Below are 27,885 nucleotides of genomic sequence, written 5' to 3'. Positions count from 1 at the left end.
CTCACATGCTCAAATCAGCCTTGAAGGTAGCTATGCTGATTAGCCACACTCCTCAAAGGCCAGATCCTAAGCTTCAGCTACTTCAGTGCATTTCCTTTGATCTACACGGGCAGAGGATTTGTATCTGCCGTTCATTACCCTTATTTGACAGAGAAAATAAATATTTTTGGTTTTTTCCCCTACCCACCCAAGAAGATGAGTCAAGTTTTCCTCAAAGTGTACATTAGATTAACTTTAAAATACATGACTCACGCCTGCCTCTTGCATATTTGTCAATAATACTTAAAATCAGGTCTCTTCCATTACCCCTTTGATATTTATGGAGCACAAATTACTTCCCGTATCCAAAGGCGTGCTCATAACCTGTTGGTGTTTTTGCAGCCTCTTAGTGCACTTAATATCCCCAAGGACCTCAGGGAACTCCACATCATTCTAAATAGTGATGTTTTGAAAGAATTGCTGTTTATATCTCAGCTGGAGCTCTGTAATTTGAACCATTCCACTTCAGCACTGAAATAATCCTTGCAAAGTGCCTAAAGGAGACTGGCTTGGAGGTTTCCAGTGGAAATAAACAATCCAATTGGTAAAAAACCTGGCTAGAAGGAGAATGTCATGAGATCAGCCCATTCAATTTGCCTGGGAAGATAGAAAGCAATTGAACAAATCTAAATAGCCTGAGGTAACACTGTATGTTAGTTAAGGTCCTGATCATCAGATGTATCAAATTATAGAACAGTGGAATAATTAATTCCCCTTCTGTCACTCCCTCCTCCTCCACAAACAGCAAGGAGCTGTTGTGCATGGCCATTTGAACAAACAAACAGACATTAATAAAGAGAATGGCTCTTCGTGTTATGCTGGGAGTTAATGAAGTGATGATTAGTAAGTATGTTGAAGTCAGCGCTTCGGTTGCCAAGTATCAAACCATTTATCCCACAATAAATTCCAAAACATTGTAGATGGAGGACAGACTCTGTTAGGCCAAATTGCCCATCACCAGGCCTGGCTTAATGGTAGATGGGGTCTCCTGCAGACATAGCCAGTGCCAGGAGCGGCTCTAGACACCAGCAAAGCAAGCACGTGCTTGGGGCGGCACGTTTCCAGGGGCGGCATTGTGGTTGTGGGCCGGGCTGCATGTCGTGCAGCAGCAGGGCCAGCAGCTAGGGTGCGGGCAGCAAGAGTGCACGGGGGCGCGTGGGCCGGGAGCGCGGCAGCGAGCACACGATGGCCAGGTAGCGCTCAAAGCTGAGGCAGTCCAGGCAGAAGGCGGAGGTGAATATGTGGAGCAGCACCAGGTAGCTGCTGAGTTTGCACAGCGCTGAGCCGAAGGGCCAGTGGAAGCGCAGCGCCATGTAGGTGGCCCACAGCAGGGTCACCACGAAGGCCAGGTCGGCCAGCGCCAGGTTGCCGATGTAGGTGTCAGCGGAGCGGCGCTTGGCCCGTGGGCCCCGCCACACGGTGAAGAACACCAGCCCGTTGCCTGACAGCCCCAGCACGAAGACTAGCATGTAGAGCACAGGCAGCAGCGAGAAGGACACCTCCCAGTCCGCCGGCCACTCGCACTGCGCACCCGTCCCACTCTCGTTCGTCTCCCCACAGTAATAGTAGGGCTCGCTGTCCAGCGGGTCCGCGGCCGCGTCCTCTATGTCCCCATACTGCGCCCCGCCGCCTCCTATAAAGGGAGCTCCCGCCACTGCCCCCGCCCCCTGCAGTGCTCCCGGAGACCCACCCCTGGCTGCCGCTCTGCCAGCCCAGGCCACTGAGAGCCAGGTTGTCCCAGGTCAGGTTCCTGCCCTCCACCCCAGGCACACCCCAGTCCAAAATCCCAGCCCTTGACCCAGACACATCACCCCTCCCCGCCTTCCAGAGTACCCCCACCCACTGCCTCCCAGCACAGAGCGAAGCTTGAAGAGAGACAGAAAGGGAACAAGGGGGGCTCCTGTTTGCTTGGGTTGGGGGGCGAGTGGAATCGCTCCAGATCCCACACCGGGGGAGCCAAAACAAAACAAAACAAAACATTGCAAAGTGCAAACGTGTAAAAGCCAAAAAAAACCGGGGGGGGGACAGCCAAAAATTGTTTTGCTTGGGGCGACAAAAAACCTAGAGCCAGCCCTGGCCAGTGCCCTTGTGCCCTTTATAAGATAATTATAACTAGGTTCAGTTTAGGTCCTGTTTCTATTGAGGAGAAGGAAATGGGGGGAAGAGCCGGGTGAAATTTTTTGGATGACACTTTTGGTAAAAAATGCATTTTTGAGAACACCAAAATGTTTTGCACATTTGTGTCAGTTTCACCAAATCATTCGTGTTGATGGAAAAACACACGCATTTTTCAGTTTGAAACAATTTTTCTTTTGAAATGTCCTTTGAATGTATTTTAAAAAAATTAAAAACATAAAAAAACCCACTGAATTGAAATGTTTTGTTCCAGGCAAGACAAAATCTTTTGTTTGACTCAAAACATTTCTTTTTTGGCATTTGAGTTGCTGAACATTTTTTTTAAAATGGGTTTTGGTTCAACCCCAAACCATTTTTAGTATTATTATTTTTCAGAATTGCCAGAGAATGAAAAAAATCTGTTAGTCACACAGCTCTGAGTGGGGGACTCCCCAGGGCGCTGGATTTGCCTCTTACAATGCCAGATAGTTTTCTATATCAGACCCTTCTGCTTCAGTGCTTTGTCCTGTTTGGATCTATCACTTCCCTTGGGAGATGATTCTCGCTGCTGCTAGACTGCAGGGAAATTTTACTGATATTTAGAATAAATATCCATAAACCCAATTTTATCCAGTTCCTCCTGGTTAAATATTGGCATGCAATAGCTGTAGCAATGAACTCTGGGAAATCACGGAGGGAAGAAAAGATAGAAAGAAGTCAGGAGTCTGTTATCTCTCTGTATTTTTGTGTATTTACACCCCGCCAGAAATACTACACCTCTACCCCTTTATAACGCGACCCAATATAATAGGAATTAGAACATAACGCGGTAAAGCAGTGCTCCGGGGGGGCGGGGTGGAGTTGCACACTCCGGCGGATCAAAGCAAGTTCGTTATAACGCGGTTTCACCTATAACGCAGTAAGATTTTTTGGCTCCCAAGGATAGCGTTATATAGGGGTAGAGGTGTATTTTTATTTAAAAAGCCCATCAAGAGTAAATTCATTAGAGCTGTGGTATAAAATTCAATTGCTAGCTAAGCAAGCAGGCAATCCCCCTAAAGATCCAGTTTTATATATCAGAGAGCTGCTCTCCACCTCAGACGCACACAGCCCTAATTATCTGAGCACCTTTTAAGCTTTACTGTATACTGCTTATGCCTGTATGGTAGGGAAGTTCTGTTATTTCTGTTTCACTAATGAAGAACTGAGACCCAGAGGGACTAGTCCAAGATCACACAGAAAGCCCGTGGTAGGGACTTTAGCCTAGACTCATTCCCTAACCACTACCATTCTTCTGCTCTTGCTGCCTGTGTGTATTCTGGTCTAACCAGACCCACAGACTAACTCTAACCCTAACTTGAGTGATGTACCTAGCACTGGAGACCAGTTTGAAATACTCTTGGGTCCCTTCCATCTTTCCTGTCAGATTTGTTTGTGTGTTTGCCCATAATTTCCCCCAGATCTTTTTCATGGGGTGGGGGTGGGGGTGTTAACCATTAAAAACAATTTCTCACCCTATCCTCCCTTCACAAACACCAACTACCTGAGAATACGCAAACCAAGACACAAGAAATAGAAAGAACCAAGCCAAGGCAATAAACTAGCACAGTCGAACCTCAGAGTTAGAAACCGAAGCCTGAGCCTGCCCGAGCCCTGCCGCCCCAGGCGGGGGGGGGGGGGGAGGAAGCCTGTAACCTCAGGGCTGAAGCCCTCAGGATTGGGCTTTGGCTCCGGGCCCCAGCAAGTCTAAGCCAGCCCTGGGGACCCCATTAAAAAACGGGATCGCGACCCACAGTTTGAGAACAGCTGGTGTAGGGGATACTGCAAACAATATGCTGCATGGGACTTGTAAAGGTGTTGGTGGAGGGAACGTAAACAAACTACGCCATGTTGCCACCACATCACTGGAGTCTGAGCAGGAGCCGTGTGCTGTCCTGTTATATGTCAACCCAACAGATCCACCAAACGGACCTCTGCTACTTGAGCTGATGGAGTAACTGAGAGCAATAGTAGATTGTCGTCCTCTATGTGGACCAGCACCAGGCAGGGAGGGAACACTTTGCCAGTGAGTTTCATAGCTATTGGCTGATGGCAGAGGATGGTGAGACTTGGGACTCCATGACAGGGGCGGCTCTAGCAATTTCGCCACCCCAAGCAGGGGGGTGCTCTGCGGGGGGCGCTCTGCCAGTCGCCGGTCCCGCGGCTCCGGTGGACCTCCTGCAGATGTGCCTGCGGAGGGTCCGCTGGTCCCGTGGCGCCGGTGGAGCACCCGCAGGCACGCCTGCGGGAGGTCCACCGGAGCCGCGGGACCAGCGGACCCTCCGCAGGAACGCCTGCGGGAGGTCCACCAGAGCCGCCTGCCGCCCTCCTGGCAACAGGCAGAGCGCCCCAAGCACGCGCTTGGCGCGCTGGGGTCTGGAGCCGGCCCTGCTCTGTGGGTTCCATTCCATGGCAGGGCAGCATGCTCTAGTGAGCACAGACTCTTGTGTCCATTCTCCCCTTGTGACCCCTTCTGCGCCTCTCTTTTCCCCAGCCCTCATTCCTTGTCCCAGTCTGCACTCCTCAGGCTGTTCATCTCAGTACCAGCCTGCCTTGCCAACCTAAATACTAAGCTCCTGGGGTTGGCGTTTGCAATGTGCTTAGAGCAATGGAGGGGGGGTCTGATCTTGGCTGCACCTTGTGGGAGTTTCTGTGTTATCAGTAATAATAACAATAAATGACTAACATATCCTCTCAGTATTTTTTACAAGCTCTATCCATTTAGCTCTTTCAGTTCTTCCTCATAAATCGATTCATCCATCCCCTTAATTATTCTAATACTCTTCCCTGTGTGTGCTCATTTTTCTATATCCCTTTGGTTTGGTGGTGCCCAAAACCATGTGTACTTATCTCTGCGTGGTGTCATCAGTATAAAAGTTTTTGTCTTGGCCTCTGTGATACTTTGAATATATGTTACCCAAAATCATCTGAGCTGTTCTTCTCTTTGCTGCCTTGTTTCAGAGTAGCAGCCGTGTTAGTCTGTATCCGCAAAAAAAACAGGAGTACTTGTGGCACCTTAAAGACTAACAAATTTATTTATTTAATGAGCTTGTGAGCTAAAGCTCTCTTTTCTTTTGATGATAGAATGGAACAACACACAGAGGAGATTATATACATACAGAGAACAAAAAAAAAGGAGAGAATGCAGCATACCAGCAGGCAGCTAATCATCAATTGAGATGAGCTATCGTTAGGGAGAAAAAACTTTTTTTAGAAGTGATAAGATGGCCCATAGAAGGTGTGAGGAGAGACTACAACATAGGAAATAGATTCAATTGGTGTAATGACCCCCATTCCCAGTTTTTTTTTTTAAAGTTAATTAAATCTCTAGTTGTATTATTAATTAAGTTCAGTTCTCTCTCTTCTTTGGTCTTTTTTTTTTTTTTTTTTTTTGCAATTGCCCTTCAACAAGTCTGTCACTGAGTGGTTAGAAAGGAAGGTTCTCCCCACTGTTTTTTTGTTTTATGATTCCTGATGTCAGATTTGTGTCCATTTATTCTTTTATTAGAGACTTGTCTTGTTTGGTTGGCCAATGTGCATGGCAGAGGGCAGATGGCATACATCACGGCATATATGGTGCAGGTGTGTGTGTAGGTGCCCCTGATGGTGTGTCTGATGTGATTATGTCCTGTGATGTTGATTGAATGATGGATGTGGATACAGAGCTGGCATGGGCGGGCTTATAGGATAGGTTCCTGGGTTAGTGTTTATGTTATTATGTTGTGGCGGTTGCTTTGCGTGTAGTGGTGCTTCTGGTTTGAGGCTGTCTATAAGGGTGGACTGGCCTGTGTCCCCTGAGATCTGTGATCATCTAGGATCAGGATTAAGGATAGGTTGATGATCTTTGATGTTTTTTTTTTGGGGGGGGCTGTTAATAGCTGTAGGTAGTGTTCTGTTTTTTTCTTTTATGTTCTGTTTGTTAGGTGTCTTCTGTGGCTTCTCTTTCTGGTCTCTTCATCTGTTTTTTCAGCTGTTTTGGGTGGGTAGTTTGGTTTAGAGTAGTAGGAATGAGATCTAGTTATCTTGTATCTTGTTGGAGATTGTAGGTGAGCATCTGTATCTGAATACGTTGGCTGTAGGATGCTTGTGGTGTGTGGTGGGGATGATGGATGGAGTGGAGTGTAGTAGAGTAGCATGTAAGTAAGGTTAGTAGTGGGGTTAGTGTATTTTATGGACCATATATTATTAGCACAGTAGTGGTCTAGGAAATGGACGTGGAATGGACTAGGGGATGGGAGGTTGATGGGGATGGATGTGGAATTGGATTTCTCGAAATTGAAATCATTTCCATGATTTTGAGTGGTCCAGATGTGATGAGTGTGTCATCAATGTAGTAGAGAGTAGAGTAGGGTGTTAAGGTTAGAAGTTAAAGCGTTGTTCTTGTAAGCCATATGAGATAGCCATTAACTGAGGGGAGCCATGGTACCCATATAGCAGTGCCACTGTTGCTGCCTGTCACTCTATAAACACCCTCTCATTTGTTGCTGTCCATCTTCATTCCTGCTTTCAGAGCTTCTCCTTTCCACTGAATATCTGTGTTCTGGATTATTTTTCCCCCAGATGCTTTCCTAGGTGGAATCTCATTTCAGTCTTTCCTGCTCACATTTCTAATCTCTCAATGCAACATGGATGTTTCCTGCATGTTTCAAAGGAATTTGATCACATTTGCATCTGGATGTGCTGTTTACGCCTTTTCCCCAGAGAATTAATGAGGATGAGGATGTTAAATAAAACCAGCCACCAGTTCTGATTGCTTTACTGCCTCACTGGCCAGCTCTGCATTTCAGCACAATGCAGTTTATTGTTAATCCTCCTCCTCCAGTTGTTTAGTCAGCTTTCAACCCTTCTGAGGGTGCTCAGATCCATGCTGCTTTGTAGGTTTCATAAAGCATTGTATCAAGGATTTCACTCATCTCCTCACATAGTAAATCTGTTGCCTTCTATGTGTCCCCTACTATTGTCATTCAGTCTATGAAGTGTGTGCGTGGGTGTGTGTGCATGTGTGTATGTGAAATATGAATGTGTGTGAGCAGAGGCACCAAGTTTCTGATTTCCCTGGGGGTGCTCTACCCCCGTTCCACCCCAGGCTCTGCCCTCACTACACCCCTTTCCCCCAAGGCCCTGCCCTTACTCCACCTCTTCCTGCCCTGTTCCCCCCCACCCCCCGCTCCTCTCCCTTTCCCTCGGTGCCTCCTGCCTGCTGCTGAACAGCTGATCAGTGGTGGGCAGGAGGCGCTGTGGGGAGAGGGAGTGGAGATGATTGGCGGGGCCCACTGGTGGGTGCTGAGCACCCACAATTTTTTTTCCATGGATGCTCCAGCCCTGGAGCACCCATGGAGTAGGTGCCTATGTCTGTGAGTAAAACCCATGCAGTTTCTTGCTCATGGATCTATTTATCTCTGGAAGCAAAATGAGCCCTTATGGATACCAGAATCCCCTCACCACATAAGTCCCTTGGTGTTTGGTGGAGGCATCAGGAGACATAAACTGGCCTGTTAGGTCATGTCATCATCTCCTGTGGACCGGAACATATTGCAATATTTTCCAGGGCTTTGCCCAAACCACCTTACTATGACTCAGACATGGGCCACTTCCTTTGGGAGACTGTTCCATAGTCTAGCAGACCTCACAGTTAGGATTCTGCTTTGTATTCAGATAACATTTGTTCATTTCATCACATTACTCCTGGTGACACATTCCATTTTATCACCCTCCTCTTTGTATTTGTAAGTCAAAATATTAAAATATAGGTGCTTAAAGTTTGGAGCCTAAATCCATGTTTAGGCACCTAGAAAAAATGCCTACACTTTTAAAAGCACCAAGCTCCTTTGAAATCGGGCCATGTTTTTAGACTCCTAAACATGGATTTAAGTGGCAATGTCTCATTTTGAAAATCTTCACCATAGAATATGACCGTAAAAGGAAACTTCTCAGCAGGCTTCACTGCATGTTTATGGTATCTGTGCACTGTACCAGGTTCAATCAAGGCTGGAAGTTCATTTCTCTGGACATCATCTCACTTTGGTTCTCCCTATGTCAGGAATTAATGGATGTACTACATTTTCTGCTTCAGGTCAGATTCCTTCCGCAGACAGCAACACTAGGACAACTTTCTAACAAGGCTGTTTGTTTGTCCCCTTCTCTATTTTCAGGCACATCATTTTAAATGTGCAAAAACCCAGAACGCTTGCACAGGCAATTATTAGCACCTACAGATGTGCCTGCCACTGTTTCTGGTGCATCTGAGGACACCAGTTGAAAATCAGCTCCAGGTTGGATTACGCATCTGCAGGTTGGATTGCAGACATATCTTCTGTGTGGCACTGCCCTTGATGAGTTTCCGGAGGCATCAGCTGGGGAAGAATGTAGCCTCCTGCCTTTTGAGTGGAACGAGTCACCCATAACAGATAGCCAGTGCAGAGCACATGTGTTGTGTCTGGACGCAGCTCAACGTGCTAGGGCTCGTGGCTAAAACTCTACCAGATCCGTGACTTACTTTTTAAGAAACTGCCTCTGCCCTGTGAGTTCTATCGTGGTAGCTGAGGCCCGCGTTGAGGGATCGCTGGTGGAATTCAGCTTTCTGTTCACATTCAGTGGTCCCCAACTCTAGCACTGGCTTTGCACACTGGTCAGAACATGGTCATCTACAGGTCATGTTTTAAGGCTTCTCTTCAACTAGGCTCTGAGTGACCATTTATGTTGTTGATACAGTGATTAAGTGATACAGTCAATAGGTCACTGAAGAAGGATTCCTGTAATATTCCCAGGTCTGACACTGACCTGCTGGATGGCCATGGGCAAGCCACTTTACCTCTGTGCCACTATAAAATGGGAACAGTGATACTGACCTTCTTTGTAAAGGGCTCTGAGATCTAGAGATGAAAAGAGCTACGCTGCTGTTGTACAGGGGTGGGCCATGGGAGGATACTTTTGGATCTTTATTAGATCTAATGTAATGATGATCATTGTAGTATGAATGGAAAGCACCTAGTAATTCTTTTCTCTTGGGTTCAAATCCTATTCCCGTTACAGTCAGTGGGAGTTTTGCCATTGGTTTCTATGGAATCAAGATCTGGCACCATGTGAATGCATATCTATCATATTTCTTTTGGTTTCATTATGTTACCAGGAGCTTCTTCTGAGAAGAAAATTAGTGAGTTCTCCTTTGAATTAGTGCCTCTCCAAGGTTCCCTAGCAGCCACAGAAAACACTACATATCTACTTTAGTTTCCTTCAAAGTGCATGTTATACCCTTTAGCACTGAAAAAAAAGCTTTTAATATTTTAGCAGCAAAATAGTAAGGGATAGGAGGATGAGGGACACTATACATATTACATTGGATCTGAGGCACTAACTGTAAATTTATACAGTAACTTTTCCAAATTCCCCCTGAGAGATGTACCTTGGGCATAGAAAACTCTCCAAAGTTACAATAACTTCTTCAATGATAGAAACTCAGAGCACACTTGCCTGTAGCAGGAAATGGAATCCATGCAGGGGTGAATGAATATTTAGAATATTCTCTTTTAGAAGGGATACCGTATTTTGGATCACTTTTTAATTTAAGTATGTTGGACTTTTGGATTGAAGGAAAAGCTTGGGGAGGGGGAGTGGAGGGGAAGAAAGGGAGGAGGAACAATAGCAATCTGCTAGGCACAATAGACTAAATCCATCTCTCTTGACATCAGTGGAGTTACAGTAGGGATGGAAGAGGGATTAATTTAGCCTAGTGGGTCAAAGTTTCCAAAGAGCCTCAACCCAGGCCTCAGTTTTGAGCTTACAGTTTGGTGAGTAAATGTTTGGTAGACATGGGCTTGATCTGAATCTGGGCCGAGATTTCTTCCAGTGTCTGGGGCTGTTCAGATCTGCGGGTTTGGTTCATAGAATCATAGAACCATAGAATCTCAGGGTTGGAAGGGACCTCAGGAGGTCATCTAGTCCAACCCCCTGCTCAAAGCAGGACCAAACCCAACTAAATCATCCCAGCCAGGGCTTTGTCAAGCCTGACCTTAAAAACCTCTAAGGAAGGAGATTCCACTACCTCCCTAGGTAACCCATTCCAGTTCTTCACCACCCTACTAGTGAAAAAGTTTTTCCTAATGTCCAATCCATTTCAGTGCTCAGGGACCAGTTGCAAAGTTCCAGTTCTAATCCCAACACCTTTAAAAGTTGTGGGGTTTTCAGACACAGTGGTAGTCCATCTATCATATTTATTTAGGCAAAAAGCTTTGTGTGTGCAAAAGGGGGAGGTGGAAATCTACCCAAACTGTGCATGCAATTCCCATTTAAACTTGCAAAATCAGGCTTTTAAATGCATGCTTGTTCGTGTATAATAGTGCAAGTCCAGCGTTGGAGGCCATTTTTGAAAACTTGGCTCAGTACATACAGTAGAAGATCCCATTAGTATCTTGTCACCATTTATTCTTATGAGAAACAGTGACCACTAGGTGGTGTATATCATATTACTATTGTCTCCTAGTATTTTAGCAACTTACTCATACAGAGTAGCATTTCTAAATGACTGCCTCAGGCTACTCTATTCATTTCGGCCCTAATTGACCCAGACGCTAAAGCACAAGCTTAACTTTGAGTAGTCTCATGTATCAGTCCATGGGACAACTTGACTGCTTGATGTACAGCCTGGATCTGGATGGCTTGCTGAATTGGAGGTCTGGCTAGCCATGGACACAACAGATGACAGCAAAGAAGGATTCCCTCTTGTACTAGCGCTGAAAGAACAATTTGTTTTTCACTCTGGCAATAAAAAGTGTCCTGAGCATTCAGTAGTAATAACAATTTTTGCAACTTTCAGCTCAGGGAAATTCCTTCCAGCTGATGTTGCTTTTTAAGGCAAACCACAGGGTACAAGATCTTGACTCCAACCCAGCTTTTTCACTCAAGATACATTACAGCTGTTTCATTGGGTTACATTTCAGAATGGGGTTTGAACTCATCACCCATCAATGAGTGGTTGGTGAGTAACTTGTGAGTAAGTCTCATCGGATGTCTGTGCAAACAGGCGCATCCTCAGACTAGACTGAAACATCTACGAACTGATCCAAAGAATGCACAAGCTTCTGTGAAACAGTCTGAACAGAAGCTCTAGGGATTGGCACAATGTAGAACACTGGTTCCAAGCCCAACATAAACTTTGGGGAAGCTTGCTTCTAGATGCAGATTTGGAACTGTAGCCCGACTTCTTGCTTTGGGCCCAGCTCTGTAGGTGAAAAACACTTACAGGAAGTACAGCTCATGTCCATGAATGGAAAGGAATTTAATCACAGTGTGTGCCCTTGTTCTATAACATTTATTGGCCACACTTTATACTAAGGTTCCATTTATAAGCAGTTTGCAAACTGTTAATAGATAACGGATCAATGTTTTAATAAATTCTTAGTTTCCAACAGGTCAGTAGGCTGCTAACCACCATCTATAGCACATAGTTCTCAGTTTGTGACCTGCATATACCATCTATTACTATTTATTAACCAGTTGTAAATGATCCAGTACTAGACAATGAGACCCATAGGTGTGTATAGTGCTGGGTAAGAAGATTAAAGACCAAGTTCTTTGCCTCGCTGAGCCTATACTCCAAGAGCCAGCTCCTACACACACCCAGGGCCTGATTCAGCTCCCATTAAAGCCTGCTCTTGAGAGTCCGGCCTTGCCTACGCTGGGGTTGTAGCTGCCCTGGAGAGCACACCTCATGTGGCGATGGAGCTGGAACTTCATATTGGAGCTGGAACTTCCATCCCATGGAAAACTTTGCATTTCTGAGACCTTTTTTTGGTTCTGAATTGGAACACAAAGCTGGATGTGTGAAATGTTTTGCAGGAGGGGCATTTTTTTTAAAAAAAAATCCATTTTGGAACAACCAAATAGGAACCTTTTGAAAGTCTCCAGATTGAGCAGCCTGGAAACCCAGAAGCCCCTGCTCGATGGGCTGCGGAGGAGCCTGGAGAGACAGGTGCATGAGCTGGCAGGTCAGCCAGCATTCCTGCCTGATTTATGTCAAAAGTCTGGAATTAACATGTTCCCATGGAACATTTCAGTTCCCTCAAAATGGCACTTGGCAACAACTCTTCCATGAGAAACGTTTGACCAGGGCCGGCTCCAGGCACCAGCCCAGCAAGCCGGTGCTTTGGACGGCCAAGAGGAAGGGGCGGCACGTCGGGCTCTTCGGTGGCAATTCGGCGGCGGGTCCCTCGGTCCCTCTTGGAGGGAAGGACCAGCCGCTGAATTGCCACCGAAGAAGAAAGCGGCGCCGTGGAGCTGCTGCAGATCGCAATCGCGGCTTTATTTTCTTTTTCCTGCTGCTTGGGGTGGCAAAAACCCTGGAGCCGGCCCTGCGTTTGACGAGCTCTAACAAGCACAGACCACATGTTGCAGAGGCACAGCATGTCTACACTGGGAATTTGTAGGGGTGCAACTACCCGATAACCCCTAACCTGCACTGGATATCTGTGCAAATGAACATATTTGCAGTCTTCCTGCTGACTTCAGTGGGAGCTGAATCAGGCCATAAGTACTGAGCCCAGCCTTCCTGTTCAAGAAAGCACTTGGAGCAACTTATCAAAGGTTGTGGTGGATTCTCCATCACGGGCAACTTTTATCAAGTGTGAATGTTTTTCTCTAACAGATCTGCTCTAGGAATCATTTGGGGGCAGTTCTTTGGCCCATGTTCTACAGGAGGGCCGACTAGATGATCAGAGTGGACTCTATGGCTTGGACTCTATGAACACATTAGGGATACTTTCCTAGTGCTTAGTATGGTAAGAAGCCTAGTTTTGCTACTAACCACTGCAGTCAATAAGAAGTTATTCAGGGTCCGATCCCTAGTGAGATAAAAGGTGGAGTACAGAGGAAGAGGGATGGTGGGGCTGGATCTAGTGAGTTTGATGGGATGAGCACCCCACACAGGCCTGAAAGGGGTTTAGGCAGCCAGGCAAGCCAATTAACTCCACAGGCGGCACCTGGAGGAGTAGCTGGGGAGCAGGCTACTAATTGAGAGTAGGCTCAGCTGTGCAGAAAGGAGGCAGGGCCAGTAGACAGCCTGGGAGCTGGCTGTTGCAAGGGCAGGGAAAAGCTGCAGGGAAGTGGGCTACAGTCCCTCCCTGAGTGGAGGGAGTTGGAGGCTGGCAAACCCAGAGCAGGGAGAAGCCAGTAAGGTAGAGAAGCCCAGGGAAACTGCAGCAAGGAGCTTTAGGCCTGGGGTGCATGTTATAGGGTGCCTGGTTTGGAACCCAGCGTAGAGGACGGGCCTGGCTTCCCCAGCCACTGGGGAGTGGCACAGGGCATTGGAGACGCCAGCCAGTCAACAGGGTCTGGAAGGACATTGAATTTCCCGGAAGGGGAGGACTTTAGGGGCCTGGCCACAGGGCCAAGCCACGAAGAGGAAGCTGCAACTCTGAGAGTGAGCGGGGCAGGAGAGTGAGACGAGATGGGGGAAGATACCACCGGAGGGAGAACACAGGCTGGCAAAGCTAATCCCCAGGATTGCAGCAGGCGGCGCTGTGAACCCCGGGATGGGGACTTGCAAGGTGAACCTCCGCAGCTTTTCCAAGATTTACCCAGGGGAGTATGGCTGACTGGAGCTCTGGCACAGAAGCGAAGGGAGAAGTTTACTTGGGTGTCTTTCTGATCCGATACATTTTTCTTTTGTTTACAATGATTGTACCAGCACTGTGAGCTCTGGGTAGGTGCTTGTCACTGACTAAATAAATGGATGCAATAAAATATTAAAATAAAGCCTTGTCCCATGCTAAGAAGGGGTGGCTTTAAGATCTGTTCAGAGGCAGGGAACCTGCTAGCTCCTTACTACCCTGCTCTTGGAATGACTTTGGCAGGATGGGCTCATGAGCAAAGGGCAGAGTTTCTACATAAAAAAACCTGACTACAACATCAGAGCTACAACCCAGTGCAGCAGCTGAAGGAGAAACAGGCACCGGCCTGGCTGCATCCCTTTGTCTTTAAAGGAGAAAGTCTAAACAACCTTCCTGACAGGAGTATGCATACAGGAGTCCTTCCTTTCCATTCTCCACTCTCCTCCAAGGTTTCTCATTGCCAGTCGCATAGCTGTGCATCATGCCCTGCACATAGGGTGACCAGACAGCAAATATGAAAAATCGGAACAGGGTGTGGGGGGTAATAGGAGCCTATATAAGAAAAAGACTCAACAATCGGGACTGTCCCTATAATATCGGGACATCTGGTCACCCTACCTGCACACATGCATTAGGGGCTAGTGCTGCCCCAGCAGTAGTTGCAAATGACTTTTAAAATACTTTTGCGGTATCTTATCTCCTTTGTAAGGAGACGGGGGATTCAGAACGGTTATATCGCATGTCATGTGCTCAAAGCATCATACAAGTGCCCCAAGATCGTGGCTAAGTCTGTATTGTGGGGGTAGAGGGGCAGGCGTGTTCTCCCAGAGGCATTCTACTGGGGCAGGCAGCTTCTGGGAGCTCACGACAAAAGGCGTGAGAGGACAGAGCACAGTAGTACCAGCAAGGAAAATCCCTTGGGCGTTGTCCCCATCTAGCAACTCCCCAGGGTGAGCCACAAGCCATCCTCGCAACACTCCTGTGAGGCAGATATCCTCCCTCATTTTACAGACAGACAAAGTAAGTTCTAGAGCTTCTGGCTGAGGTGTTTGGCAAGTGGCCAAAAGAATCTGGACTCCCAATCCCTATGACAATTAATGTAATTAGTTTGGAAATTGCAGCTTTTCTTCTCACTGCTACTAGCATAAATTGGGAGTCGCTCCGCTGTAATGTGAGAGGAGAATCAGGCCTGCAGAGACCTGAACAGAACTGCGAACTGAATTCCCTAGGTGTTTCGCGAGACCCCGAATTGGCCCACTAGCTCACATGCAGCTTCTCTCGGGCCGAATCTGCCTTTTTATCGAGTAAAGAAGGGACCGAGCTGCAAAGCTGGGATCTAGATTCGGATTCAGACTTCCCAAAAGTTTGGACCCGTCTTTGAAAGAGGAGTTTAACTTATTGCTGCTTTCCCCAGTGGGTTCTGGAAGCTGATAGACGGTAAAAGTCCTGGCCTAGGTTTTCAAACATGATTAGTGATTTTTTTTGAAGGGGGGCAGAGGAGCAACTTTGGACTTCATTAGAAAGGGCCTGTTGTGGGTGGGTGGTTTTGGCTTGTTTTTAAGAGGGTGGGTGCTTGGCACTTCCTAAAAATCAGGCACCTTTTTAGATGTCTCAGTCACCTGAAATCACCATCTGCTTCTGAAAACCTTGTCAGGATCATGACCAGGGCAGGGGCAGTCAGGACTAGTGGTCAGAGCCATGGGGATGAGCAGGCTTGGAGGTTAGAATGGAGCCAAGCCATAGTCAAGAATCAGGACCCCATGACACCTGGGGATGTCATTGAGAGCCTAGCCAAGGGTCAGACTGGAAGTTGAAAGCCAGACATGTGGTCAGGAGTGGAGCTGGGGCTTAGAGCCAGGGATGTCAAGGATGGAGAAAGGCAGGAGCTGGAGCAGGAAGGAGGATCAGGCCCAGCTGCGTCATGGACAGCATTGAGCAGCCTGTGAGCTCTGGCTGCTGCTGGGTTAAGTGGAAGCTTAGCTCCACCAATCAGGTAGCCTCTGCCAAAATCAGCTGTTCCCAGTGTGTGGCTAGGAGAGTGACCCTGCAGCAACTGGTTCCCTGACACCACGGCCCCTTCCTGAGCACCGTGTCTGTAGGACTGTTTCACAGATGGGTGAAGATCATTGGAGACTACAGATTGTCCTGGACTCTAATGCACAGACTGGTTGTAAAACCCATGCTGCAGCTTCATGGGTAAAAACGTAGTTTTAGATCCTCAGCAGGTATAAACAGTCACAGATCCACAATTAAGCTTCACCAGTTTGGGCCAGATTCCCCCTGGTGCAAACTTCTGATTTCTTTTTTCATCACATTGTGACTTTTTTCTTGTGCTACAAGTCTGAGACATAGAAGAATCTTCTTAAACTCTAGCCCCCCACCTGCCAGTTCAAATTAACCTATGCTAGTTGGTTACACTTGGATTCTAAAAACACCACCAAGTAAATGAAATGTGCAAGTACTTTGTATGACACCGCTGTGATGACTTGCAATAACAGCATGAGGTTCTACAAAAAAATATAATGACCACCCGTTACATGAGCCGTGTGGATGGAGCTTGGTCTTTACTTTAAAAAAAGGAAAAATATAGCTGGCAATTGGTTCTTGTACTAAAGGGGAAATTGTCTATTTTGAGCCCAGCTCCGTGATTTGGCTTTGTGCTAGGGAACTACGCAGTGGAAGGCATATGATCATGTTCTTCAGACACGGATATGGGGATGCATGCTCTGTAGGATCCACATCTCTCCCCCCCCCCCCCGCTTTGTACAACGAGAGGGCCCATCCCACCTTCAGCTGAGGGGGGTGGGAGGAAATTGGCATCCATAAGAGTCATTTGTACCTTTGTTGATGCACATGGAAGAGGGGTTGAGAGAGTGACCCTTTCACCGCATGCTCAGGTAGGTCATTACCACTGAATAGCTGTTCAGTGGCTTATATGAAATGAATTCTTGGTCACAGATCAGCTTCTACTGGATGGGAGACCTCTGTTCATTACACTAATCTAAGTAGTCTCACTGTTACCTGGTGGTTCCCTCTGCCTTCCCCCATCTGCAAGTTGTATCCACCCATCGTCTCTGGTGCTCTGTGGAATGGAGATGCTCTTTGTTATATGTGCACCCAGTAGAGCGGGCCAAAAAATGTTTAAGCAAAACCCTTTTTGATGAAAAATGGCTTTTTAGCAAAATGGAAACTTACAAATTGGAATTTCCTCATGAATGTACATTGGGGGAGGGGAGGTTGTAGCAAAGAAGCACAAATGTTTCGGGGAAAACCCAAACCCAGCTTTTTGGGCTTCTCAAACACTGAAAGAAAAGGGTTATCAAGCTTGGCCATTTCCTATAAAAATGAAATTTTGAGGATTTTAAAATTTCTCACAGACAATAAAGCTTTCCCAACCAGCTCCAGTACACCCAGTGTCTTGCACAATAGCACTGATCTTGGCCTGAAAACGCTGCATGCTACCAGAACACAACGAACAGCTCTCATGAAACCAGCCCGTTTTTGGCTGGAGACTGAACAGCCCTCTTATCCCTAGGAAGGTTCCACTCAGAGCAGGTCTGGCTGGTAGCCCTCTCTGTGGGAACTTGCAGAGCAAGTAGAGAGGTTCCAGGGTTGTAATTGTTCCTCTATCCTGAGCCCTCTGTGCCTCTTAAAAATCAGAGGCAGAGGGATGATCCACTTCAAACTGGAGTCATATGAAGTGGGGGGAGAGTGTGGAAGAAACTTTTTCATTCTTTTGGAACACTTGGAGAGTTCCCATAGGAAAAAAAAATGGCATAAGCAGCTTTATTTGCTGTACATGTGCTTCATATTGTGTGAAATTCTATCCAGTCCTTTTCAAGCAATATCTCAAGCCCTGCTTTAGAGACGGTTACATAAGCTGACTTGGCATAGAGCCGGGACCCTCTTCCGTATTGCCCAATGCAGCTACCACAGACAATCCTACGCCCCCATCCCTACCCCTTCATTTTTTCACACGGTGAACATGTTGGAAAAGCTGGGGAGTGGGGCGGGGAAGGAGGAGATAGTCGTTCTAGGATTCCGACCAAAGGCACTTCTTGGAAACAACATCCACAGAGCTTAACAATTTAATCACAAAGGATGGAAATGACCTGGAAACATCACAGGCTTTATCTGGAGGAGACCAATGGGGTTACAAGCCAGGTCCTCAGCCCCAGTCATTTGTGCCACTCCTTTAAAACTGCCATAGCTGGGGATTCCCCGCATGCACACGTGGGGTCCCTGGATGGCAAACAGCATAACCATTATGCTGCGCCCTGGCAAAAGGGTATATCAGGGACACATCAGGAGTGGGAGGGGAGCATTCCCTGGCCAGACAGCAACCCTGTGGGGAGCAGTTATTGCCCTTCAGATCATGCGCTCAGCTCAGCTCATTCACACTTGAGGGCAGGACTGCAGTATTTATACTACCTGCATTTTTGCCACCTCATGTAAGCAGTCTGCCTGTTTGCCCATCCGCTCAAACGTCAGAACTGAAGCGAGATTCCCTCCTATTCTGTGTGTGTCTACACCAGTCCAGGGAGAGAGGTTTATTGCTCCTCGTGGGTGGGTAGTTATCTGCACCGTGGCCCCTGTCTGGAATGCAGGATGCACACTACTTTGGCACAGTGTCCGAGGAGAAGGAAGCTCCTCCAGGAGCCAGCGTGAAAGCCCCTGGCATGCAGCAATGGAAACGCGGTTCTGCAGGGGGTTGGTTTCCGGAAGATGACAGTGATCTCACTAGGTCAGTTACATTATTTCTCCCACACTATTACCCATGGAAATGTGCATCCCCAGTGGGGTTTGCAGCACATGGCAGGAGTCGAGGGGCAGCTTCCTTAGTGGGGGATGGGGCGGGGGAAAGAGTTTGGAATGTGAATCCCACAAAAACAAATCTGGTAATAATTATATCCTAGCAGTACTGAAAAGCAGCACAGCATTCCAGACTGAACCCTTCCGACATCTCCTTATAAAGTCAACGCTCAGACAGCTCATCCTCCCCTGGATTCGTTGCTGCTGCAAGCCAGCCAGCCTTTGATAACACTAACTTCCCCCCCCCCCTTTTGTTAAGCTTGTGGTCTCCTGAATCAGCACTTTGAAGCTCACAGGAGCCCAGTTTTTCCACCTCCCTCCCTCCCTCCAGACATGCACGCACACTCATTGTCATATTAGAGTCCAGCCAAAAAAATGGCTAAAACCGGTTCTAATCCCATCAGGCTTCAAAAATGACACCAACACCCAACAGTGGATAAGAGCTGATACAGAGCAGCAATAGGCAAAAGCTTCACAGCTGTTCTGTCTGGCCATTTGACGTGAGGAATTCCTTGACATCGGGGAAGTAGATAAAGTTGCAGGCTGCCATCTGTAGAGCCAATCGCCATAACACAGAGAACTCATTGTCATCTAGGTAGCTGTAATGGCATGTGTAAGGCTGACCGGAGCTGGACATTAGGGAGAAGTACAATGCCCAGGGTTGGCTCTGATGCTTTTTGCGGTGAGGGTGAGATCCATTCTCACTCATAGTGTTGACAATCCCTCCAATACTAACTGAGACAGAACAGGCAGCCTGTAATAATGGGCTGGCCTGGCCTGCCTCTCTAAGGGCCAGTCAGCCCTGTTCAGTTAGCCCCAGCCTTCTACCTCTGCATGTGGGTTTGGCCTTAAGAGGAGGAAAGCCAAGCAGTGAGGCTGACTAGGGAGGAGAGCAGACAATTGCTCCAGCAAGGGTGGGTGGGCAATAAGGCTGGTTCAGGGCCAGGAACTGCCTGAGTACTCTGCTGGCCAGAGCCCTTTGTAGCAGAATGGGCCTGCACTGGATTGTGAGGTTGACCAAAGCCCAGGTAGCTGTTGGTGGGGGGTTGAAACAGGCAAGTGCAGCTGGAATCCACTGATAAGGACGTTCTCTGGAAGTTGGCTAGATCTCTGAAAACATCCACTCAATGTGCAACAGGAGTCAAAAGTGAACAGAATGTTGGGAATCATTAAGAAAGGGATAGATAATCAGACAGAAAATATCACATTGCCTCTATATAAATCCATGGTACACCCACATCTTGAATACTACGTGCAGATGTGGTCACCCCATCACAAAAAAGATATATTGGCATTGGAAAAGGTTCACAAAAGGGCAACAAAAATGACTAGGGGTATGGAACAACTTCTGTACGAGGAGAGATTAATATGACTAGAACAAGAGTACGTGTGGCACCTTAGAGACTAACAAATTTATTTGAGCATAAGCTTTTGTGGGCTACAGCCCACTTCATTGGATGCATAGACTGGAATATACGGCAAGAAGATATTTATACAAACATAGAACATGAAAAGGTGGGAGTAGCCATACCAACTGTAAGAGGCCAATCAATTGAGATGAGCTATCATCAGCAGGAGTAAAAAAACTTTTGAAGTGATAATCGGAGATGACCCATAGAAGGTGTGAGGATACTTAACATGGGGAAATAGATTCAATTAGTGTAATGGCCCAACCATTCCCAGTCTCTGTTCAAACCTAAGTTAATTGTATCTAATATGACTGGGACTTTTCAGCTTGGAAAAGAGACGACTAAGGGGGAATATGATAGTCTTTAAAATCATGACTGGTGTGGAGAAAGTAAATAAGGAAGTGTTATTTACTCCTTCTCATAACACAAGAACTACGGGGTCGCAAATGAAATTAATAGGCAGCAGGTTTAAAACAAATGAATTTTTTTTTCACACAACGCACAGTCAATCTGTGGAACTCCTTGCCAGAGGATGTTGTGAAGGCCAAGGCTATAACAGGGTTCAAAAAAGAACTAGATAAATTCATGGAGGATAGGTCCGTCAATGGCAATTAGCCAGGATGGGCAGGGATGGTGTCCCTAGCCTCTGTTTGCCAGAAGCTTGGAATGGGTGACAGGGAATGGGTCACCTGATGATTACCTGTCTGTTCATTCCCTGTGGAGCACCTGACATTGGCCACTGTCAGAGGACAGGATACTGGGCTAGATGGACTTCGGTCTGACCCAGTATGGCCATTCCTATGTTCTGATGAAGGTGTCTGGATGCTGAGCCCAGCTGCACTGAAGATTCCTTTGCTTTGTGCTTTCGTTGTCCTTTGTCTAAAGGACTCGGTTATCCTGGAAGGGACTGAACTCTGTAAAGTGGCTTGGCCAGTGAGTCACATCATATCCATGGCTGGAGTAGACTGAAGAGCAGGGTGGCGAAGCTGAGGCAGAGTGGCTGCAATGGCACACTATGCCACAAGGGGGTGCTCTGGGGTGATGAGTCTTATACACAGCCCTTCTCTGTTCAAGGGTCATTCTGGCTGACTCAAACACACAACATGGTTGCTTGCATGCACATACTGAGTACAGGAATGGGCTGGGTGAAGACCTTGGATCACATGGAAATCAAGCTGCGTTTATCCTATTCTCTCCACTTTCCTTTCCTTGAGTTTTCCACGTGAGCCTTAATTCAGTGACCATTCAGTAAACACCAGAATAAATGTGTCTGGGACTGCCTTAAACATAGTCACTGTGCCTACTAGAGAGCTCTGGCCTTCCACAAAAGATTCATGGTTGGAGGAAGAAGTGGATTTGACCAATAAGTGAGACGTTTGTACCAACTTTGTATCCCGTGCTGAAGGGGTGGTAATGGCTGGCATTGAGCCACTGCCCACAGTACAATGGAGAGGGGACCTATGTGTTGACAGCTGCTTCCAGAAGTATTGTGACTGGGACAGTAAAATACGTCCGGGAGTACAAAGGGGGAGGGCAGGCCTAAGCATCACCCTACAGGGCCTGATTTGAAGTTACACTCAGGCAGCATCAACGGGCTGTAAAGTGTGCAGAAATACCGCTTTGTGATGTCCTTCTTCATGGAATATCTAACTGGAAATTGGTATTCATGGCAGTGGCCAGGGAGATTTGGGGGAGGCAGGTTATGTTTTCATATAGCCAGCTTCTTCCACCATGCTCCTGTTGTTTCAGTTTTCAAAAACAAAAGTTTGTCTCTACCAAAATGTCTCAGATTTTCATTCTTAAACAGTCAGTTGTCTTTCACAAGGAAACTCTTTTTCTCTCCAAAGTTTCCCGTGAAAAACAGGTGGTTGTTTTTGACTGACACTAGTTCATTCCCAATTTAGATAGGTTTTGCTGAAGAGAGCACTCCATCTGGACTAGGAGGCTCTGGACATTTAATGGACATGAAAGGGCTGTTGCTAGTTAGAACTCCTTATTTCTTGAAATGCATTGCCTTGGGGGTAGCTTGTGTCATGAATCAATCTGTAATCTGCCTAGATCACCTGTGGATCTGTTAGAATATTTCATGACTTTCCAAGTCTGGGGTTTGAGCCAGGTGCCAAAAAATTGTTTGTTTTAAAAAATTGAAGTTTGGGTTCTTTTTATTTGCTTTCTGGTGTGGAAGCCTTTCAGGTCCAGGTCTTCTATCTTTTCTATGCAACCATGGAGACTACAAACTTCCTCCTTTAACAAAAAAATTGAAATTCTCACATAAACACTTGACTCCAGGAGCTGAGGCTTTAAGAAAAACAACAAAATGTCCTGAGAGTTATAATACTATTGCGAGAATTGGCAACAGTTTGTTACTCTCTGAGAAACAGCAAACACGTACATTGTCATCTTGTTCACTGCTGTTCCAGTACTGTTGTCACAGTCTGTCTGCGTTACAGATGTTTGCACAACTATAGCTGCACTAATGCAAACTCTTAGTTGCACAGTACCAGTGCAAGTCAGTGCAACATCTAGTTTTGCATTGGTGCAAAAATCCTCAGTGCAGATAAGCCCACACACTTTTTAACATTAAAACTTAAATGGAGTCTAATTTGGTGGTTTATGACACCATCACTAACCCAGCAGATGGTTGGGAAAGTGCCTTAGATTATATGAAAGATGCTGCATAGCTTTAGACTATTTTAGGACCAAAATGGAGTCCTATGGGCACCAATGTAGATACACAGATGTAACTAAACTGGTGCAAACCTCTGTTGTACACGTTATGGTGGTGTAAACCAGGACTTGCACCAGCACAATTAACTGGGGTACTGGCACAAACTCTGGTTGCTGTGGGCACAGCGGTGGAATGAGGAGACATGCATGGAATTAAGTGGCAGGCTGCAGCTTTTATTAAATGTTAACATGGGAGGAGCGCTACCCACCTATCCCCCATACCCCCCTATACCAGGCATTTAATTGGTTCCAGTGCAGGGGTGACAGGGCTCCTGCCATATAACCCGTAATAGGGTAGCCTCTGCTCAGCCTACATGCCAGGACACAGCTCTCTCAGTCCTCACATGGGGGGACAGAGTGTAGCAGGGTGATGGCCTTGGCTTCTGACGGATACAAGGTCTGACCTCAGCTCACGAAGGCCACAAGGCCTCACCCAATCCCATGAGTCCAAAGCCCCTCACCAAATCCCAGGTGTCTTACCTCTGGGAACCGTTGTAACGGGACCCCCCCTTCTGGGATGCCACTTGATGTACTGGGGTTTCACTGAACCACTCCTGCTCCACCAGCCTGGATTCCCTCTCCCTGTTTTGCTGAATTAGGCTCTCCCGCCTCTTGCAGTGCAAACACACAGGTAGGGCCACACCCAGCTGCAGACACAGACTGAAGTCAGCTCTGTGTGAGAGGACTCCCCCAGCACTCATGTGCACACCCTTTTTGGGGAATAAACCCAAAATAGTACTGTCTTGCGCTGTATAGAAAGATCTGCACAGCGCAAGCTCAGAAAAATTTGCCCTCTCCCTCAATGGGAAGAGAGAGATGCATAACTTCTTGTCCCACCCCCCAGTTAGAAATTGCACAAACTGGGTTTATTAATAAAAAAACCAAATTTATTAACTATAAAAGGCAGATTTTAAGTGATTATAAGAAATAGCAAACAGAACAAAGCAGATTACTAAACAAATAAAACAAAACACACTATGCTTGATTCGCTAAAGAAACAGGTTACAAAATGTAATTTCTCACCCCTAAATGTTGAATTAGGCAGGATGCAGAGTTTCTGTAGCTGAGTGTTCCAGTTATTTCTTCTTACCGACTGAACCCCTGTCTCAGTCTGGACTCACTCCTGCCTTTCCCTTCAGGTTAGTTCCTTTGTCCCTTCAGGTTCTTTCAGCAGTACTCCTTCTTGGGTAGGCATAGGAGGAGAGTCCAGATCAACCCCCTTCCCAGCCCTTAAAAAGGATTTACCCAAGGTGGGAATCCTTTATTTGATCCCCATTCCCCTACAGTGGAAAAGCACCAGCAGTGTCCAAGGTGATTTTTGTAGCAGGTGACAGGACCAGTTGACCTGGTAGTGTCAGAGCTATGTCCTGCCTCTCAGGAAGGAGAGAGAGTAGTATCTTCACAGTCTTATTGTTTCTTCCTAATGGCCCATCAAGGCTGTGATGGCCGATTGTCTGGTGGGTGTCTCCCAAATACACACACAGCTGTAATTGTTACATAGTCCATATTCCTAACTTTCGATACAGAAATGATACAGGCATACAAATTGGATAATCACATTCAGTAAATCATAACCTTTCCAATGATATGATACATGAGCCATCTTGCGTAAAGTATATCTTAGTGTTGCCATATTCATATCATAACCATATTTCTATGACGAATATGGGGTGTAACGTCACAACCTTTCATTATATTTCCTTTTAACCATGCTGGAAACTGGCTGCAGGTTGCAATGAATTAACCACTTTACCAAAGAGCCTCAGTCAGGTTCTTAGGCCTGGTCTACACTAGGACTTTAATTCGAATTTAGCAGCGTTAATTTAAATTAACCGCGCACCCGTCCACACCAGGAAGCCATTTAATTCGACCTAGAGGGCTCTTTAGTTCGAATTCGGTACTCCACCCTGACGAGGGGAGTAGTGCTAAATTCGACATGGCTATGTCGAATTAGGTTAGGTGTGGATGCAAATCGAACTTAGTAGCTCCGGGAGCTATCCCACACTGCACCACTCTGTTGACGCTCTGGACAGCAGTCCGAGCTCAGATGTTCTGATCAGCCATACAGGAAAAGCACCGGGAAAATTTGAATTCCTTTTCCTGTCTGGCCAGTTTGAATCTCATTTCCTGTGTGGACGTCGTGGCGAGCTCAGCAGCACTGGCAGCGATGCAGAGCTCTCCAGCAGAGGAGTCCATGCAATCTCAGAGTAGAAAGAGGGCCCCAGCATGGACTGACTGGGAAGTCTTGGATCTGATCGCTGTGTGGGGCGATGAGTCTGTGCTTTCGGAGCTGCGCTCCAAAACACAGAATGCAAAGACCTACGAGAAGATCTCCAAAGCCATGGCACTCAGAGGATACAGCCGGGATGCAACGCAGCACCGCGTGAAAATCAAGGACCTGAGACAAGGCTACCAAAAAATCAAAGCAGCAAACGGACAATTTAATGAGATCAGTGTCAAAATGGGGAGGCAGGGATGGGGAAGGAAGCAAGTGATTAGTTACTGTAGTTTCATGCTCTCACTGAGATGAGTATCGTGATTTGTGGGCGGGGGTTTTTTTTGTTTGTTTGTTTGGTTTTTTAAAGCTTCAGATATGAAACCTTGGGAAGAGTTGTTGGGAATGTACTGTGGATACGTGGGCTCTTATAAGAGACCTGATTTTCAGAGGTACTGAGCATCAGCAATGCCTGTTGAATTCAGCTGGAGGAGCTGAGGACTTAGCACCTCTGAAAATCAGGGCCAGATTTTAGGTCCTGATCCTGCATTATTAAAATCAATGGGAACTTTGCCACTGAATTCAGTGCGCAGAGGATCAAGCCCTTAGTGCAAATCTTTAAAGTTAAATAGTGCTCAAAGCAATATATGTACAACACAAGACCAGAGCAGTTAAAGAGAAACAATTCTATTTTTAAAAAATCATCAATCAGTATCAAGGACCTTACGAGGAAAATGAACTCATTGTTACTTATGTCCCAGGCCATATCTGAACTCATTCCTTTTGTTGAAGGCAATGCATTGCCTACCCGTTCTTAAAGCTGGTGTGTGTGGGGGGGTGTGCGCACGCAAATTCTGATCATCTCACTCACAACTAGCATTCCTTATCTCCTTTTTTCTTACAGGAATTAAAGGATTTTTGGTCACATTTTATAAATTTTGATCAATGTAATTTTAAAGAGTTATTACATGATTAATAAATGGCTACTCAGTTATTACAGGTGATTCTAGACTCCAGTAGGTCAGAGTATGTTGCTCACTGCTTATAACGATCAATAACACATGCAAATATCTGTAACATGCTTAAACATCTAGTAATCATGAGTTAACCCTTTATAAACTATTCTTATAAATGTAACCTCGATATGAATGGTGACCACATTTAAAAAAAATTTTTTGATTAGGATGAAGCATTCCATAGTGTCCCTGCCAACTTTCTTAGGTGTAATCAGGATTTAAACTCTCCCCCACCCCCCAGCTACTGTGTCAATCCCATTGCCCACACCTGCCCTATAAATGGCATGGAGGGCTACACAGCAGCACTGACCAATATTTCCAATGGCTGATGGAACTGGATATTAATATAACACAAGTAACCTTGTCCCTTTTTATATTGCATTGTATCTGACTGGGTTTAAAATTAGCCTGGTTTGCTTGTTAAGTGAAGTTGTATCTTGCTTTATTATTGATTTATTTCAATATCTGGTTCATCATTTGTAGAGCACCTCTCATCCTAGGAATAGGATTCTTACACTGGAGAACCATAGTTTACATTGAACAATCTCAATGACCAGCCGTAAAGAAACAGGGTGTTTACTTGAAATAAATAATTCCACAAGAGCTTAATCCTGCCTCCATTGACGTCAAGGGGAGTTTTGCCATTGGCTTCTGTGGGAGTGGAAGCGGCCTCTAACGATTCTCAGCACCCTTTACTGGTTATGTTGAGTATTGTTATCTCTGCGTCACCCTCAAAGCTCAAGCTGTCAGGTTCTAGGTGTATCAAGTGCAGCTAGACTGGGAAGGTGGAATCCATCCTCCCCAATATGTTGATAGGATGGAAAGCTGCAGTGCTGCCACTGCCGTTCCTGCCTGCGGACTGGTCTGGTGGCAGCAGCATCCCCCTGCATGCCAGCTATAGAGCATGTGGAACAACGGGATCCACACAGCATGGATCCCAGGCTACCTGCCCAGATCTGCTCCAGACCCACCCTATTGCTGACCTTCGTTCTAGCCAATGTGGGGCTAACGGGACAGCCTTTGCACAGCAACTGAGGTTGCACAGACACCCCTGCATGGCTGCTTCACCCAAGGCCTCCCCAGGCAGCGCCAGTGTTGGACTCGAATGGTGCAAATGTGTATGCACTGGGTCCCAGTACCGTAAGTCAGTTTTCACCCAGAATTGGTAATGCATCAGCTATGGTAATAGACAAAGTTACAGCATAAGGGATAGTGTCATATAATAAGAAGGCTTAACCACAGATTTGTGCACTGAATCAGCTGGCTCGGTAACATCATTGTGGCAAAATGCCCTGCTACTTGTTCTATTTGCTAATATCATCCAAAATAAATACCTCCTCTGTCTCTTACTTCTCTCAGACTTTCATCAATATCTTCCTCCTTCTATGGAATAAATTGTACCTACCATAGTGAGATTTCGTCATGCGGGTGTGCAGGCCAAATATGACTACTTCAGCCGGGCCAAATGTGACTACTCTGTGGCTGGTGATCTTCCCTCTGGATTTATAGTCCTGGCCTATGGTCATTTGTGGTGGAGGATACAACAATAAGGATGATTTAATAAGCAAGTTATTGGAGCAGCTGAATTTCTTCATCTAGAAAACGATGCTGCTAATGCCTCTGAAAATGCATGGGAGCCCCATCTATCTGTTAGGTCATTTGTGTAACCTACTGAAAATGACTCTCTCAATTCCTTTTTGTAAGAGAATGTTGCCTTGATCATTTGGATAGTTGAAGGATACTTTCAGAAGGCACCTCGGCTACAGCTGGCCGAATTTTCAGGCAGCCATCTTAAATGCCACCACACAATTGAGTGCATCCATGATACACATGCAAAATCGACCGTTTGTGTGCAGAATGGGTAGTTGTATGCCCCAGTCGATGCGCTTGCAAATTAAGGAGTCATGGGG

General features: G+C 46.4%; 1 protein-coding gene across 1 annotated transcript; it reads right to left on the bottom strand.

Annotated features, from left to right (window-relative positions):
• Window positions 1-1,160: 1,160 nt before the first annotated feature.
• On the bottom strand, window positions 1,161-27,399 carry LOC120374509 (apelin receptor-like). The gene is made up of 2 exons (XM_039494271.1): window positions 27,381-27,399; window positions 1,161-1,672 (listed from the first exon to the last, which is right to left on the bottom strand). Exons 1-2 carry the CDS (start codon window positions 27,397-27,399, stop codon window positions 1,161-1,163), a joined length of 531 nt encoding a protein of 176 aa, XP_039350205.1.
• Between the last annotated feature and the right edge of the window lie 486 nt (window positions 27,400-27,885).

This window comes from Mauremys reevesii, linkage group 11 (assembly GCF_016161935.1).
Source record: "Mauremys reevesii isolate NIE-2019 linkage group 11, ASM1616193v1, whole genome shotgun sequence".
NCBI lineage: Eukaryota > Metazoa > Chordata > Testudines > Geoemydidae > Mauremys > Mauremys reevesii.
This window is presented reverse-complemented; position numbering and strand designations above follow the sequence as displayed.